Here is a 14,265-nt window from a genome sequence, read left to right as displayed (position 1 = left end):
CCCCCACTTCCCAAAATTGCAGCATCCAATTGTTCTATTAATTTCAGGTTATTCATCCCCCTCTCAACCCATAAGCCCATTTCATGTGTTGATCATTTTGTGTAAACAACTTCCTGACATTTGCTTTACACCTTACTGGACGCGGTACTCGAAGTGTGGTCTGACTGGAGCACCATGCCGTTTGAGCATGATTTCCTCTGACTAGTGCTCTACTGTTTTGGTTAATATAGTTCAGCATTCTATTTGATTTCTTTGCTGCTCTGTGGTGTTTGGACATTTTGAGTATTAAGTCTACTGGGACACATAGCCTGTCTGCTTGACCATCTTTAATTTCAGTCATTCTTTTTATTTTATTCTTTGATTTTTTTTTTCCCCTTTTCTCTCTTTGTGTACTGAAGGCAGTGACGTGTGCTGGGGGTACAGTTCCACAAGCAACAGTTGCCCTCCATTCGGTTCCCTGGTGGATCTCATTTGCAATAATGAATGAGCAAGTGTTCGTGAATTGCTCAAAACAATGACAACAGTTGCTCTTCTCTATGCTGCTCAATTGTCCCCTATCAGTTAATTAAAGCTCTGTTTGGAAAGATGACTTTCGTTTGTGCAATTTTTAACAGATATTCATGCCCAAACCAGTGGTGGTGGTGGTGGGTGGTGGTGGTGGCGGTGGCGGTAATTGAAGTGTTTGCTGCATTTGTCTTTGCCATAAACCAATTTAACCTATTAACATGAAGTGAGTTTACTTAATTGTAGATATTCTTTGAGTACAGATTTTTATTTCTTGGTAGCTAAATACTGTATTCTAATTATGTTGCTGCAGCTACTGTGCAGCAAGGAATGGAAGATGTATGTGTCTGAGAACAGGTTTGTTTGGGTTTGTATTGTTATCCAGGTTTATACCAGACGAAGTAACATTTGATGATGAGCCAAAGGATGTTGCTGCAGATGTGGATTTGGCAGCATACAACCCAAAATATTTCACATCAACAGCACTCAGCACATCAAAGGTAATTAAAAGCATTTGCCCGTAATCTTATAAACAACATGGATCATGTATATACAATGAATCATCCATTTCATAAACTGTGAACTTGGAATTTATAAAAATCAAATTAGATCAGTTTAAAGTAATAAATAATGTGTATATGGTTACAGTTAAGACTAGATGTAATTTTTGCTTTCTATGGTCCTACATGCATCAATTTAAAAAAGTTTTAAAAAATCTTGGACACAGAAAATTGCATAATGTAGTCGAGATGAAAAAATGAAGTACGGAACTGGGCAGATTTCATGCTGTTTTATCATTTTCATGTGCCAGAACAAAATTGTTTTTTTTTTAAAGAAGTGGGGTTGGTAATAATGCATCTGAGAGATTTAACTTGTCTCACATTTTTTAAATGATGATTTTCTGACACTGAATTAAAGTTCTGCAGAATCATTAAATGCTTTGTTTATATGTTACCTATAAACCTCCTTTCTTTTCAGAATGTAGATTTTTATATACACATTAAAGTTAAATTAAAGCATTAACTGGCATTTAAGGCTAATCACTATACGATAATTATCAACAATTTAATTATTCACTCTGATAAATCACTTTGCTGCATTCGACCCTGCTTAATCATGCTAATACCTTATACTCAGAAATGTAGTTACAACACAGAAACAGGCCATTTCGCCCAACCAGTCGGTGTTGGCGTTTACCCTCCACGTGAGCAAATGGTTCTAATCACATTTACCCACCCTGTTCCCATATCCCTTCAACCTTTTTTCCTTCATTTCCCTATTGAATCTAATCTTGAATGTTGACTTAGTTTCTGCATCAAGCATTAACCCCGGAAGTGAGTTTTACAGTCTCAACTTGCTGTGTAAAGTTTCTCATGCCTGTTGTTCTAAATCTCTTGCAATTAACCTTGTATCTTGTTCTTGACCCCTCAACTACTAGAAACGCCCTGCTTCTATTTACCCTGTCCCATCCTTTCACAATTTAAAAAATGTCTACTAAATTGGCCCATAATCTGTTGTTCCAAAAAAAAAATCCAATTTTTCAAGTCTTTGTGTTTGTATTCCCTCATACCTGGCTGCGCCCTAGTGAATCTGCATTGTACCCTCTCAAGGGCCTCAATATCTTTCCTTGAGTGGAGCCCAATACTGCACACAGTACTCTGAGATCTTACGGTTTTACATAATCTCATCATTACCTCTTGGCTTTTATATTCTATATCTCAAGATAAAGTCTAGAATTCTATTACATTTTTTGCGGCCTTATCAACCTGAGGTGTTGCTTTTAATGTCTGAACCTGTATCCCTCAAGTCCCTCTGCTCTTCCACAGCACTGAGCTTGCTTGCATTCAGAGTATAATTACTAGAGATAAATACTACCTACCTTGGAAACAGTATTGATCTGGGTAAACGTTATTTCAAATAAGTTTGGAACTAGCTTTCAGAACATTTAGAAGCAGTAAGTCGGTGCAGGTTGTAATCCAGGACATTCCAATGATTGGATTTAAAACCATTGATCTCTGCTATTTCTAAAATGTGGTTTTAAACAGTTGATAAAAGTTGAGGATCTTTACGGTTTTAAAAAAAAAATAACCCTCCAATTTTCTCCCTCCTGTCCCAAAGGCTCTGACTTTTGCTGGTAGCTGATTACACAAGTGCCGGCCATCCACTAGTGCTAAACTAAGGTTAAAGTTTCAATTAGTAAAGTCAATATTAAGGCCAGGGGGCTGCAAAGTGCCGCATTGAAAGATAGGGTGCTGTTCCTTGAGCTTGCATTGAGCTTTATTTGAACAGTATGGACGGCCAAAGACGGAGAGGCTGGAGTGGAATGGGGGATTGAAACGGTGAGAGACAGTAAGCTCAAAGTGTGGTCTGACCAGAGCACTTGGTTTGATCATGACTTTCTCTGCCTTGTACTCTTCAGTTTTGCCTATACAGTTTAGCATTCTGTTTGCTTTGTTGATTGCAGCTCTGCATTGGTTGGATTATATTGAGCATCTAAGACTCCTAGCTCTCTTTCAACTTTGTCCTTATTCACTTCAACACCATTCATGGAGTGCATGTATTGCCCATTTTTGTCCTTTTGTGCAGTTCTTGATATTTGATGGCATTTAATTTAATTTGTCATTGTTGCGCCTACTTAAATATTAATTTCTGAGCTGCCCCCTCTGAATCCACTGCCCCTGCTGGTTTAAGCATCATTTGCGAATTTGACCAATTTGCATTGAGTTTCTGAATCCAAGTCATAAATATAAATTAGAAACAATGGTGGTCCCTATATCAATCCCTGGGTACACCGTCCATTCACTTTTAATTTTCTCTTTGCCCTGACCTCCGGACAGTACAGGCAAAAATCATCAAAACAATGTGACTATCTGTTATAAGTCAATTGCTTCAAAAGGGTTGACCCTGTCCTCTTAGTCAGAAATCAACCTTGATTTTGTTTATTGTAGGCGGAATTGACATGGGATGAGACTGACCATGAGCGTGTCACTACGTTGACAAGACGGTTTAAAAAGGATGAGATTCAGGAAATGGATTTCAAAGCATACTTGGCTTCTTCAAGTGAGGAAGATGCTGAAGCAGACACGGAGGAGGAGAAGGAACCACAGCAAGGTGAGGAAAGATTTGGGTTCAGGATCTTTCTAAAGCAGTGGTAGTCTTGAGACTTGATTACGCCCACCTCTTCCTTTCCTTTGACCCTCAGTAAATGTGGTGCTCCATGTGTCACTCAGCCTCAATTACTGACCTGCAGTTCTGCAATATTTTTTTATTATTCGTTCATGGGATGTGGACATCGCTGGCGAGGCCAGCATTTATCGCCAATCCCTAAATATTGCTGGAATGTGTAAAATAGAGTGTGTTATTATGACCCTTGACAGAAGGTTGGTGAGTAATCTTGTTTGAAGATTTGATTGTCGTTGTTAATAATGACAGCACAATGCCATATGCACATACAAACAGGATGCATTACTTAACATTTTGAAGTTGTAATTGTATGTGAAAGAACAGAAGCTGTTGTATTTTCCTTGGACATCTTCAGTGGTGTCATTTCTAAACATGAATAAAATCGAGTTCAAATTTTTTTCAATCAACATATTTTTCAGAAGTATTTGTGCACTAAATTGTACCATTTTGCTTACTCTTAGACGAAGATGTAAAAAATGTGGCAGAAAGTAAAATGACAGTTAAGACAACGAAGGATGATGAACAACAGATTTCAAAATACAGAGAACTATTGAGAACAATACAAGGAAAGGAAGAAAAAAATAAAGACATGGAAATGGAGGTCACTTGGGTTCCAGGTAAATTTGTTGCAGCCTGTTGTCTGAATGATTGATTGATTGATTTATGGACATCAGTATCTAAAGTGGAATCTCTCCATTGTTTGATGTATAACAGAGAAAAGCCTTATATTTAATATCTCATATTATTTCAGTGAAGGGTTTTTAGCTACATGTCCTAACTTGAGGGTGGGAAGAAAGCCTTGGACTTCACCACAATTTTTATTTGTTTCAAGTTGAAAAATTTTGTTTCGTGATTTTTTTTTTTTGTTTTTCGCCAAGAACAGCTTGCATTTATGTCGTGCTTTAAATGTTTTTTTGAAAAAATGTCTCAAAGCACTTCACAGAGGCACATGGAAAAGAATGGACACCAAGCCAAAGAAGCAGATGTTAGGAGGGGGATCAGAAAAGTAGGTTTTAAGAAGTGTTTTAAAGGAGGAGAGTGAGATAGAGGTTGAGGGATTTAGAGAAGGAATTTGAGCGTGGGGCCTAGGTGGTATAAGGGAGGGGGGAGATGCACTGGAGATGGAGGAACACAGAGTTCTGGAATGGTTGTAGGGCCAGAAGAGGTTACCATGAGGGGATTTAAACACAGGATGTAAAATTTTAAATTGGAGGCACTGGGGTGCTGGGACCCAATGTTGGTCAGCAAAAACATGGATATTGGGCAAGTGGTACTCGGTGCTAGATAGGGTACGGGCTACAGTTTTAGCTGATTCGCTTCCTTTTCACAACTGTTTTCAAAGCTGGATGTTGGTTCACGATGCTACAAGTTAACTCCACTTAGTCTACAAGTCAACTTCATCCCACTACCGGTCCTTACATATTTAACTTTGGACTTCTTCATATTGTCGCCACTGTTTACAACCAGAATATATATCTCTGAATCTCTGCCATGCCTTTGTAATCCAAATTTCCTCTGTGTTCTTTCAAGTGTGTATTTTGGCTGATGCTTTGGATCTGAGCCCATTACTTCTATCCCCTTTTTTTTCACTTGGCCTCTTTTGGCTCCTGTCACCCAGTCATGTCACCTTTCATTTCTACCCCCTTAGGTACTATGCCCCCTCATCCCTACCTCAACCCATCACTGTTCCTCAACTATCCTACTCTCCTGCCACTAATGCAGGCTTGAATCCTCCAAGGATAAGCCCACAGCTCTCCTCCGTGCTTCTCAGCATTCTTCAAAAGGCTCGTCGAGGTACTCGCTGCTGCCTTACAAGCAACAAAACCAACTGCCCCATCCTCCTCTTACCACCCTTCCTGCCCAGTAAGCCCGCGGGGGGGCAAATCTTGCAAATCTCCTTCCTTCCCACTCAATCCAGCCTCCTTGAATTCTGCCGCAGACCAACAATCAACGCCCCTCTCGTATTTCCCTTCAGAATGTTTTTTCCCACACTCAATTGTGCCCATCATAAAAATCTTGCTGGAGACCACCAGTTAGGGTCCTGTCTAGAAAAGGCCAAGTTGAATCGCTATCTTTTGGATCTGTCTTCATCCAGCTGCTATTCTGTTCATTACAATGAGTGACAGTAAGCATCCTTTCTGGTCTTTGCCAATCTCAGTATTTGGATCCAATATTGAACTTTTTCTCTTAGGGTATTTCTCCTATTTCTGCCAATTTTCTCCCCTTCCCTCTTCTTCTAAAGCCATTGACTTCCTCCTAGTGTACAATTTTGAGTGTCAGTCACCTTCCCGAACCTCCTCCAAATAGCCATTATTCATTTGTGAGCTTGGATTATAAGTATTGGCAGGCTCTTCAACTATTGGGAGAGGATATCACAGCTGAGTCCTGTCCTGCTCCAGTGTTCATACATATACACTTCAAGCAAAGATCACTGAACAGTGATCAGGAGCATTTTTTTTTCCTGGGTGAGATCAACTAACACAGCATAGACCAAGGTGTGAACCTGGGTCTGTATTCCTGACTATTAACAGCCTTACCCAACCGAGCCATTGAGGAGCAGTACTCCTATCTCTGGAAACCCCCGTTGTCTGGAACCCCCCTCATTCCTCAATAAACCCCAAAGTAAGATTCTCCACTTCCATGTCCTGTCTCACCTGGTATCCTGATCCAAAACTCACTGAACTTCTCACAAACTTAACTGTTTGTCAGGTATGACTTTGACTTAGACCTAGAACCCTCCACAGTTGTGAAACATACAACTTAACTGCTACGTTTCCCAACTGATTGCTACGTTTGGTAGTTGTACTGGTCTTCCTTTCAGTTGAAGATGAGATGAATTGTGCCTTGGTGCTTTTCCAGTAGTTACTCTGGGGTGGTGGGGGGGAAACCACTCCTCCTTCAGCCAGCAGGTGTCATCTTGACTACAAATCTTATCCTGTGACCACAAATGGACTGAGTTTGATTTATTCATTCAGCCAGCTGTGTAGAGACATGCAGCCATTCCAGTTCTACACCATGAAGACTGAGCAAAAAAAAAACTTTATTGTACCTTCTTCTACATGCAGAATGTGGCACTTAGAGTAAGCATCACATCACAGTAGCGTAGGGGTGTTTTTGCTGATTGTTGCTTTGCGGATGCATTTTTACCGTTGTGTGCTACTTGCTGGAGTATGAGGAAAGGTGTACAGTGAAGGCAAAACAGTCTGCGAAGTTTAAGGATATCTTATTTAACTCTCAACAGATGGATTTTCTCTGAAATAAGGTAATAAGTTCGCTTCAAAAAAGGCCTAAAAGTTAAAGATTATCTCCCCATGCTCCTCCAAAGATTAATTAGAGCACTCCAACCACAGTTCAGTAACTGTTTGTTTTTTGATCACGGTGACTAATCAAAACCTTCACCGAAACTCCAATCCAAGATCTGAGCCTCTGGTTACATTTCAACCATTTGGTTTCCACAAGAAAACAACAACAGTTTGAAGTTGTATGATCCCACAGAAACGTGATCTAATTCCATTTAGTTTTAGAGATATTAAAAGGGACAGTTTGCTCCATTGCATTTAAAACAATTGCTTTTTATTTTGGTGCTATGTGCATTATAGTCTGTTAATGTTGAGGTGTTCGTACTGCATATTGTATCTAAACCAACATTTGTTTTTAAAACCAAAAGTTAATTGTTGGCACAAGCTGTCCCTCAGTAATTTGACCGTTCTCAGAAGGCATTTGATGAAGGATAAACAATGTTATGCACATCATTTTTAAAAATGCAATATTACATAATCAATGTTGTCACCTTTTTAGCATTGTTTACTCAGCAAAGGACTATTAAACTAATAATACTTAAATAAGAAAGATGTCTAATTTTAATTGTGATTAATACTGACTACTTTAACCAAGTTATTGCTGTATTTTCCCACTGCAAGTAATTTCACAAGTCTCTATGAATAGAATTTTTAACCTGGCTTTTGCTAGACCAAATGAAAGCAGTCCTGTGCACTCCTAGACCTCTGCTAATCTTGCTCTCTAACCATCTGAGATGATGTGTGCAAGAGCAGTGGAGCAGTGGTCCTTATGGTTCTTTTTGTCCTCTAACATAAGAAAGCAACTCACAACCACTTACTGTTTCTTTCCCCTCTGCCCTCCAATTATCAGTTATCCACTGCCCTAAGAAATATGCCCACTTATTTGCTGTAATTCACAATTGCTTTTGGCATATTTATGTCTCTTCTTTGAATTTACTTGGTTATTTTCAACAACAAAAAAAACAATTTTGAACAGCTTGATTCAGTCAGTAGTGGTTTTGCCTCTGAAGTGGTGATTTGCTAGGACTAGCTGTCCTCTGGTACCTTGCTAAAATGGCCATGTATGAGCCTGGAAGGTGAGTACAGCTTGGATTTTTGCTTTAGGGGGAGGGGTACACTGCAGCTGAGACCAGTCCTATTCTTCCCCAACATCCCACAATGCTCTTTCCAGCAGGATCAAAATAATCAGAAGAGGGAACTCTGGCTGGTTTTTCTCTTCTGCAGCACAGAATGTTGCTGAGGTTAACTAATACCGCAGGTAATAAAAACAGAAAATGCTGGAGAAGCTCAGCAAGTCAGGCAGCATCTGTGGAGAAAGAAACAGAGTTAACGTTTCAGGTCGAAGACCTTCAAAACTATCGTCAGTAATACTGCGGCATTGTCCTGACTGAGAAATGCATCCTTTTTGAAAATAATTCTTGTTTGATAAGATAGTGGGGAAATAGGGTGATTTAAAGGGTTAATGTGGCTTTTTAATTCTAATCATAAATTAAGAGGAAAACCAATGCGACCACTGCTACTCTAAAATTCATTGACTGGCTGTGTTAGAATTACTCGACACAGCTAGTAAAAACACAACAGAATTACTCATATTTAGTGCTATTCTATTGCTTTTGGCATTGAACTGACAATAGGAAGGAACAAAATTTGGGATAAGTATTAGAGAATCAAATTTAATTCTTCTAAGCGAAGGAAATTCTCCAGTTAGAGCATTTTGCCAGATTTGAAGCATTTTTTAATTGTTAAGATTGCAGGAAATTCTAAAGTGAAGTATTCTGCCCAAGTAAGAGCTGATAAAAGATCAAACAGATGATAAAATACGTAAAGAATTGGTTTGTTAAACACAGGACTTGTCTTTTCCTTTGTGTGTTAAATCCAATGTTTCCTCTGATTTTTAAATTTATACATATAGTAAATATTCTGGATAATAAAGGAAGGGTGTATGCTGCTATTCTAATAAAGTGCTTTACAGCCAATGACGTACTTTTTGAAGTGTAATCACTTGTAATGTAGGGAAATGCAGCAACCAATTTGCGCACAGCATGCTCCCACAAAGATTAATGTGATAAACGACCAGATAATCTGTTTGTTTGTGATGTTGGTTGAGGGATAAATGTTGGTCAGGACCGAGAAAACTTCCTTGCTCTTTTTCAAATTTTGCTGTGGGATCTTTTACCTGAGAGAGCAAACAGGGCCTCAGTTTCATGTCTCCTCAGAAAGACGGCACCTCTGACAGTACAGCACTCCATCAGTGTCCTGGCTGATATTTATCCCTCAACCAACATCACTAAAACAGATTATCTGGTCATTATCACATTGCTGTTTGTTGTGACACCTCGCTGTGCGCAAATTGGCTGCCGCATTTCCTACATTACAACAGTGAGTACACTTTGGTGGTACTTCATTAGCTGTGAATCACTTTGGGAGGTCCTGAGGTCGTGAAAGGGGCAATATAAATGCAAATCTTTCTTGCTGGCTGGCTTTCTTCCCTGAAGTGTCAGTCTAGATTATGTTCTCTGGACTGGGGCTTGCACTCGTGACCTTCTGACTCAATTGTAAACAATTTTACAACACCAAGTTATAGTCCAACGATTTTATTTTTAATCCCACAAGCTTTCGGGGGCTTTCCCCTTCCTCAGGCATTCTGACTCAATGACAGTGCTATCACTGAGCCAAGGCTGACACCTAATCTTTACATCAGACAATGGAAAGAAGCATTAAAGACATTCAAGAAACAAAGAACTTGTGAATAGCTAAGGCAGTGAGAGGCACACCCAAGGAATAGATGAGAAAATGGGAAACATTGAAAGCTTGTAGATCAGGTCTAAAATTAAAACGGGAGATGGTGGCAAAACATGGTGGTTCTCCACCCCATCAACATTGCCCAAAGGTTTCCAAGGGATCCCAAGGGAGGGGTGTAGTGCTTGCGTGCAACCATGGAAAGGAGGTAGGAGGGCCCTAAGGTGGCCTCCCACCCCTGATGTCGTGTTGGATCTTGGACCAGCTGCCATTTTGGAGGGACACCGAAAAGTTAGGTCTTGTGTCCAGCTCCATTTCAGGTCACTGGATCTGAGTGGCCCTGGGTGCCACTGGAAGACCAGCCAGAAGATAAGTGGTTATCTTGTACAGGGCCAGCAGGATGCACATTGGGGCTGGAGGCCTCTGACTGCTGCTTTCGGACTGAGGGACAGGCCTGCACCTGGGGAATGGCAGGCCAATGCTATTGAACCTGGAAATTCAGGTAAGTTTGGGTTATGTAGGACAAAGCACAGTTTGGGTGCCCTCCAACTGACCTGTATCCAGGCAGAGTTGTGGGGGAAGGAAAATTGGGGTCAAAATTTGATAACATTAGTGATGCAGCATAATTTCTGATAGAGCTAGTCACAACTGAATGATTCATCTTTCCAAATAGTGGACTTAGATTGGGTATTCTGCTTGATGGTTGTGCACCAATCTTTTTCTACCCATAATATTGATTTGTTTTTGGCACTTGACGATTAATATGTGATTGGTGGGCAGGATAACTCAATTACAGTTGATTAGATTGTCCACAGTTTTCCTACCTATGTAATGTCCATGTGTGGTATAATACTTCGTGTCACGATTTAAAGTGGTAACTGAATTTGAAACTGGAGCATCCTTCAGCCTTCTGAGCATTTTGTATGAAATAAGAAATGTTCCGTCTTATTTCAGGTCTAAAAGAAACAACAGAAGCAATAGTAAAGAAGAAATTGGAGAGACATATACCGACACCATGGGAACAGTATTTGGAGAAGAGAAAGGACAAGAAGCAGCAAAAGAGAAAGAAAAAAAACAAAACTGAAGATCAGGAGGTAATTGGTCATTTATAACTTTGAAACTTTATTTCCTAATCTTTACAGAGAAAGAGAGGCAAACATAATAAATTTCTGGTGAATAGAAAATATTGGCTGGTCTCCAAAGACAGTTTTGTTTACTTGGAAACGGCATACCAAGTTCAAATAATCTCTTTTAATTTATAGCTTGAATGACAATCAGGGCTGCAGTTTTTTTTCAAAAAAGACATTCTACATATTTCTAATCTTCTTGTAACTGCCAGGATAAACATCATTAAGAGTCTTCTGTGATTAAAGCAAAATAAACTTCTTGTTGATCCACCCAGAAAGTTGGAAACTAACTTTGATCATTGAAATTTGTTAAGTTTTGGAATGTTCTCATATAATTTAATTGTTTGGACTTTTTTTAAAATATTGGATTAGTGTCTGGCATTTGTTTGATTCATGCTTTTAAACATAATCGTTGTTGGTAAGATCTTTCTGTTAACTGGATGATGTGGATTATAAAGTGATTCATGAAATTGTCCATTAACTCTTTGAAGATTTCAGCACCAAAGTTCAAACTAACCAAACTATAGAATTGTCCAAATTAAGCGATGGCCTTTGGTTCTGTACATTTCTGTGATTCTGCATTGTAATACTTTTCTCAGCAGTTTTGCAGATGTTACATTGGGGGGGGGCGGAGGAGGGAGAACATATTTTGAAAGCTGGAAAATCAGTAGACAAATGGTTCATGTGAAGGGAGTAAATTGACCTTTGTGTAAAAAGATACATTTTTTTCAAAAAATGAAGTATAGTCAGGCCTGATGGGAGTCACGCAATAAACTACAGCTAAAACATCGGAAGAGTATAAACCAGTGTATCAAATTCCCATTGAAGGTGTAAAGTGAGAAATCCCTGAGTTTCAAGCTGAATTTCACTGGTGATTTCCATTTTATGGATGTTGAAACTAAAGAGTTGGCAATCTGTTAAATTAATATTTTAAACATTTGAAGATAGTATTGGGGGAGAGTGGTGGGAGTTGACAACCTGACTCAAAAGTTTCAATTTACTCAGTTCTGAGAAGTCAGCCTGGCAATTTTGGCAAATCTTGTGTATTGTACAGGATTGGAATTTTTTTTTTAAATCTTGCAGATGTGTGATTTGAAATAGGCCTCTTATGAAAGGTGCTGAGGGAATTTAGTTCTCAAAAGATCAAGAGGCACAATAAGCTTCATATGTGATCCAGATGCTTTGGATAATTTCATGAAGGAAGTTGCCATAGGTGACCAGGCAAAATTGATTAGCCCCCTTTACTAGTTAATTTAACACTATGAAATAATTGCATTCTTATGACAGTAGAGAGTGGTCAATTTGTAACAATTTTTAGTGTCTTCCCTAATGTACTTAGAATATAACACCAGTGGGCACAAATGTCACCCTGTACATCACATTTATACTTTGCCATAATATGTACTTTTAATAATGTCCATATTCACCTTTGCACATACGTACCCAGTCAGAATTTATCCATATCTACATGAGGTATCTAATCCATAACCTTAGATTTATACATAAATTAATGAGATCTCGTCACATCTTACATCGAATCTACAGCACAGAAACAGGCCATGCAGCCCAACTGATCTATGCCAGTGTTTATACTCCGCACACGCCTCCTCTTATTACCTCTTCCTGCCCTGCCCCCAAATCCCTCTATTCCCTTCTCTTTCATGCTTGCATCAAGCCTCCCTTAAATGAAGCAATGCTATCTGCTTCAAACGCTCCATGTGGCAGCATTTTCCACTTTCTCACTACTCTATAAACAAATTCCTTCTAAATTCTTTATTTGAACTGTTGGTGGCTATCTTATATTTATGCCCCCTTTGTTCTGGACTCACCCACAAGTGGAAACAGTTTCTCCACGTCCACCCTATTATAGAATCATTAATGATAAAGCACATATCGAACCCCTTCATGACTTTAAAGACCTGAATCAGGTCCCCTATTTAGTCTTTTTTCCAGAGAAACGAGCCCCAGCCTTCTCGATCTTTCCTGATTGCTGCATCCTCTCAATTCTGGTAACATCTTTATAAATCTGTTCTGCACTTTCTGCAGTGGTTCAATATCCTTTCTGTAGTATGGAGACCAGAATTGTGCACAGTACTTTAAGTGTGGTCTAACCAAGGTTCTATATAAATTTAACTTTACCTTCCTGCTTTTGTATTCTATTCCTCTAGAAATGAACCCAGTACTGTGTTTGCACACTTTTTATGGCCATATCAACCTGTGTTGCTACTTTTTGCAATTTATGTATCTGTATTCCCAGATCTCTTTGCTCCTCTACTCTTCTTTCCTTTCAAGGAATAGGCGTCCTCTTTATTCCTCCCTCCAAAATGAACCACCTCACACTTCGCTACATTGAATTTCATTTGTTGTTTATCCTCCCACTCCGAAAGCTTATTCATGTCTTTCTGTATTTTAGTGCAGTCCTCCACGTTATTAGCTACAACACCCCCCCCCCCCCACAAACCCCAATTTGGTATCATCTGCAAATTTCAACACCATATCTCCCAATTCCTGAGTCCAAATAATTTATGTGTATCGTAAACAACAGTGGTCCCAGCACGGATCCCTGCCACTTGGGAGGCCACGTCCCATTTTCTGCTGGTCTAAGAATCTTCCCTTTAATTTCTACCCTCAGTTTTCTATGCTGTAGCTATCTTTCAATCCATTCTGCTACCCGGCTCCTGACTCGACTCCACTCCACCCTGGTCATGAGTATTCTTTGGCACCTTATCGAAGGCCTTCTGAAAGTCTTGATGATGTACAGATGCAGTTTAGCTTTGTTGCGTTCTTTCTCCTTTTCTAAATTCTTTTCTTTTTTTTAAAAAAAAAGACACTTACTTAAGCCCTAGAACTTTTCTCATGGGTAGCCTCTGTGAAGAGCCTTTGGATGTTTTTCTACATTAAAGGCACTATATAAATGCAAGTAGTAGTAGTTATTATTGTTGTCTGGAGTGTGGTTTTGATGTTTATTGTGGTCACATTCCAAGCAAGGGAGTGCAGCATGGCGCAAGAGGGAGCTTGCTGGTCAGCGGAGCACAACATTTTAAAATGAAAATCACTTGAGTTCGTGAAGTAGGGGCATGTTAAGTTTTTTTTTCTTTGGGTAGCTGTTAACTTTAAAACAAACACCAATAACTTGTCAGAGCAATAAAATAAATCAAAGCATATTCTGTGTAGTTACACATCCAATTACAAACAATCTCCATTACAGTTATTACTCGGAATGCTCCAATCCCCCCCCTCCCCCACAGCAACACCAGTATTAGTAGGCTAACCACTGCCTGCTAGGCCACTTTAATGCACTGTTTACCCGTGTGTTTTTTTACAGTCGAAATAAGAACTTTTATTTTCATTTTGGTTTTTTTACTGGTTAGTACCCATGTGGTATTAGTGGTCTATACAGGTGGTGTACATGT

At 39.3% G+C, this 14,265-nt stretch overlaps 1 protein-coding gene across 1 annotated transcript in view; it reads left to right on the top strand.

Annotated features, from left to right (window-relative positions):
• Positions 1-14,265, top strand: part of esf1 (ESF1, nucleolar pre-rRNA processing protein, homolog (S. cerevisiae)) — a 45,560-nt gene that overhangs the window by 12,955 nt on the left and 18,340 nt on the right. The window contains exons 7-10 of the mRNA XM_067989464.1: positions 890-1,004; positions 3,453-3,615; positions 4,149-4,304; positions 10,680-10,819. Of these exons, the coding sequence (XP_067845565.1) occupies positions 890-1,004; positions 3,453-3,615; positions 4,149-4,304; positions 10,680-10,819 (574 nt within the window). The remainder of the gene's footprint in view (positions 1-889; positions 1,005-3,452; positions 3,616-4,148; positions 4,305-10,679; positions 10,820-14,265) is intronic.

The sequence above is a fragment of the Heptranchias perlo genome, chromosome 8, assembly GCF_035084215.1.
Source record: "Heptranchias perlo isolate sHepPer1 chromosome 8, sHepPer1.hap1, whole genome shotgun sequence".
Taxonomy (NCBI): Eukaryota; Metazoa; Chordata; class Chondrichthyes; order Hexanchiformes; family Hexanchidae; genus Heptranchias; species Heptranchias perlo.
Note: the sequence above shows the minus strand (reverse complement) of the source record. Positions and strands in the feature narration are given on the sequence as shown.